Raw genomic sequence first — 3230 nt, forward strand, 5'->3', positions numbered from 1 at the left:
TCAAGCCCTGTGTACCTGTGTACCATCTGCTGGAAACCTTTCTCCATGTGGAGAGAGCCATCTCTCTCTTTTCACTAGATAAACCCTAAAGCCTTTTCTTGTCTCTCTTAAGCTGTCTTCCTGTGCAACAGATATGGCTTTGCTTTATTAGTCTCTACATTTCTCTTGGTAAGTGCAAACAGCTTCCTTTTATCAGTCCCGTTACAGCTTTTACTCCTTCTGTCTACCGTGAATGCCACTTACTGCTCGATTTTAGATGGTCAAATAGTTTGAGTGTAGTCGTCAGATGCTGGCAATCTTGTCTTAGGCCTGGTCTACACTAGGCGTTTATGTCGAAGTTAGCGCCGTTAAATCGAATTAACCCTGCACCCGTCCACACTGCGATGCTATTTAGTTCGACATAGAGGTCTCTTTAATTCGACTTCTGTACTCCTCCCCGACGAGGGGAGTAGCGCTAAATTCGACATGGCCATGTCGAATTAGGCTAGGTGTGGATGGAAATCGACGCTAATAGCTCCGGGAGCTATCCCACAGTGCACCACTCTGTTGACGCTCTGGACAGCAGTGCGAGCTCGGATGCTCTGACCAGCCACACAGGAAAAGCCCCGGGAAAATTTGAATTTGAATTCCTTTTCCTGTCTGGCCAGTTTGAATCTCATTTCCTGTCTGGACATCGTGGCGAGCACAGCAGCACTGGCAACGATGCAGAGCTCTCCAGCAGTGATGGCCGTGCAGTCTGGGAATAGAAAGAGAGCCCCAGCATGGACTGATCGTGAAGTCTTGGATCTCATCGCTGTGTGGGGCGATGAGTCCGTGCTTTCCGAGCTGCGATCCAAAAGAAGGAATGCAAAGATCTACGAGAAGATCTCTAAAGACATGGCAGAGAGAGGATACAGCCGGGATGCAACGCAGTGCCGCGTGAAAATCAAGGAGCTGAGACAAGGCTACCAGAAGACCAAAGAGGCAAACGGACGCTCCGGATCCCATCCCCAGACATCCCGTTTCTACGAGGCACTGCATTCCATCCTCGGTGCTGCCGCCACCACTACCCCACCAGTGACCGTGGACTCTGAGGATGGGATACTGTCCACGGCCGGTTCCTCAGACATGTTAGGGGACGGGGAAGATGAGGAAGGAGATGAGGAGGGCGAGGCAGTTGGCAGCTCTCACAACGCTGATTTCCCCGACAGCCAGGATCTCTTCATCACCCTTACAGAGATCCCCTACGAAGCGTCCCCAGCCATTACCCCGGACACAGAATCTGGTGAAGGATCAGCCAGTAAGTGTTGTAAACATCTAAACATTTATTTTTAACAAAACAGGAATATTAACAATTAAAAGAATGGGTTGTTCATGATTAGTGTGCCCTAGGCGCTTAACGGTTTAGTAAGGGGCAGTGCAAGTTTTGAAAAGAAATCTAGCAATGTCCGGTTTTCAGTGATTGTCCTGCACAAGCCGCTCTACTGTGTATTCCCTGCTACTGCAGCTACAGTAAAATGCGGTCTATATGTGCGGGGATAGAGCAGTAATCCTCCTGGGACATCTCGATGAAGCTCTCCTGGAGGTAACTTGAAAGCCGTTGCATGAGGTTCTTGGGGAGAGCGGCCTTATTGGGTCCTCCGAAGTACGACACGTTGCCGCGCCACGAGATTATCAGGTACTCGGGGATCATTGCTCTGCACAGCAGGGCGGCATACGGCCCTGGTCTTTGGAGGCTTTCCCGGAGCATTCTCTCTTTGTCGCTCTCGGAGATCCTCATCAGGGTGATGTCGGCCATGGTGACCTGCTTTTAATTAGGTAGGGGAATGTTAGTGTTGGGACTGCTTTCCCGTTCCTTTACAGAACTGTCACCGCTGGTTTGCAGCCACGCGGTGGAGGCGGGAGAGGGGCAGCCGAAAGGGATCATTCCCGGGGACAGCCGCGAGGGGGTGGGACAGGGGCAGAGTTCCCGCTTGCCGGATTGCTGGCAGCAGGGACTGACATTGATTTAAATGTGAAATGAGGCCAGTGGTAATATAAAAGTTTTAAACTGCCACAAGTGTACGGCTTACCATGTCTGCCTGCAACAGAAATTCCGTTGTGCTGCCTCGCTTCTCAAATGTGCTGTTCAAGACCCCAGGCACAGAATGCGAAGGCCGAGAATTCGACCTTGTGCTGAGTGCGCATGTGAAAGGTGCTGTGCATGGTCTTGTTCACAGAGAAAGACTATGTTCTTTGTTCACAACTACATTTATCTTTCAGAGGAATTCACTCCCTTTTTCCCATTTCCACAGCCCCGTCTGCGACTGTCTCACAACCTAGCCTGGAATCACACTCCCAGAGGCTAGCGCGGATTAGGCGTAGGAAGAAGAGGACACGGGAGGACATGTTCTCTGAGCTTATGGCCTCTTCCCAAGCCCAGGCAGCACAGCAGACCCAGTGGCGGGAGAACTTGACCCGAATGCACCAAGCCAACATGGATCGGGAGGAGAGGTGGCGGCAGGAAGACCAGCAGGCGACTCAAACGCTGCTTGGACTACTGAGGGAGCAAACGGACACGCTCCGGCGCCTTGTGGATGTTCTGCAGGAACGGAGGCAGGAGGACAGAGCCCCGCTGCAGTCCATCTCTAACCGCCCTCCCCCGCCACCAAGTCCCATACCCACCTCACCCAAAGTGCAAAGAAGGAGAGGCGGCAGAGTCCCTGCTAACTCTCACTCCACCCCTGCAGAGAGCCCTAGTAGCAGAAGGCTCTCATTTCCAAAAATTTGAAAAGTTCTTTCCTTCCCGCCTGACACAAGCCCACGTCCAAGTTTCACCTCCCAATGCCATGTGTAGTTGATAATAAAAAATTCGTTTCTGTTAACTACTGTTTCAATCATGTTCTTTTGGAGGAGGAGGGGAAAGGGGGTTGGTAATTGGACAGGACAGTCTCCTTTGGCAGGGTACATAGTCGGGGGCAGGCACAGCAGCAGGGCACATACACAGTGCAGTGATGCAGTGACTAGTTGCCCCGGTTAGTCTGGGAGGTTGTTTTGATGTAATGTTGGGGGGGGTGGGTTGCTCTGTGACTTTGTGGCGGGGGAGGGCAGTTACAGATCTTAAGCGCCGGTCCTTAGACAGGATCACAGAGCCACACAGCATGGGATCTGTAACCGTCCTCCCCCTGCCACAAAGTCAAATAGACCTCCCATACACACAGTCCCGATCAGGAGGGGTGACAGGCTCCGTTGAAACAAGCATCCCACCGCAG

The 3230-nt window shown here is 52.0% G+C and overlaps 1 protein-coding gene across 1 annotated transcript; it reads left to right on the forward strand.

The window, feature by feature from the left end:
- The first annotated feature begins 303 nt into the window (after positions 1 to 303).
- Positions 304 to 2841, forward strand: LOC135976472 (uncharacterized). The gene is made up of 2 exons (XM_065572197.1): positions 304 to 1279; positions 2274 to 2841. The coding sequence occupies exons 1-2, from the start codon at positions 703 to 705 to the stop codon at positions 2747 to 2749; spliced, it is 1053 nt and encodes a 350-aa protein (XP_065428269.1). The 5' UTR covers positions 304 to 702; the 3' UTR covers positions 2750 to 2841.
- Positions 2842 to 3230: the final 389 nt, after the last annotated feature.

The sequence above is a fragment of the Chrysemys picta genome, chromosome 18 (assembly GCF_011386835.1).
Source record: "Chrysemys picta bellii isolate R12L10 chromosome 18, ASM1138683v2, whole genome shotgun sequence".
Taxonomy (NCBI): domain Eukaryota; kingdom Metazoa; phylum Chordata; order Testudines; family Emydidae; genus Chrysemys; species Chrysemys picta.

What these genes read in the sequence shown, in the direction of transcription:
- LOC135976472 (XM_065572197.1), top strand. Translation starts at nt 703, where the DNA reads ATGCAGAGCTCTCCAGCAGTGATGGCCGTGCAGTCTGGGAATAGAAAG. An exon ending in ATCTGGTGAAGGATCAGCCA is followed by an intron (nt 1,280 to 2,273) that starts GTAAGTGTTGTA and finishes CCATTTCCACAG; the next exon opens with CCCCGTCTGCGACTGTCTCA.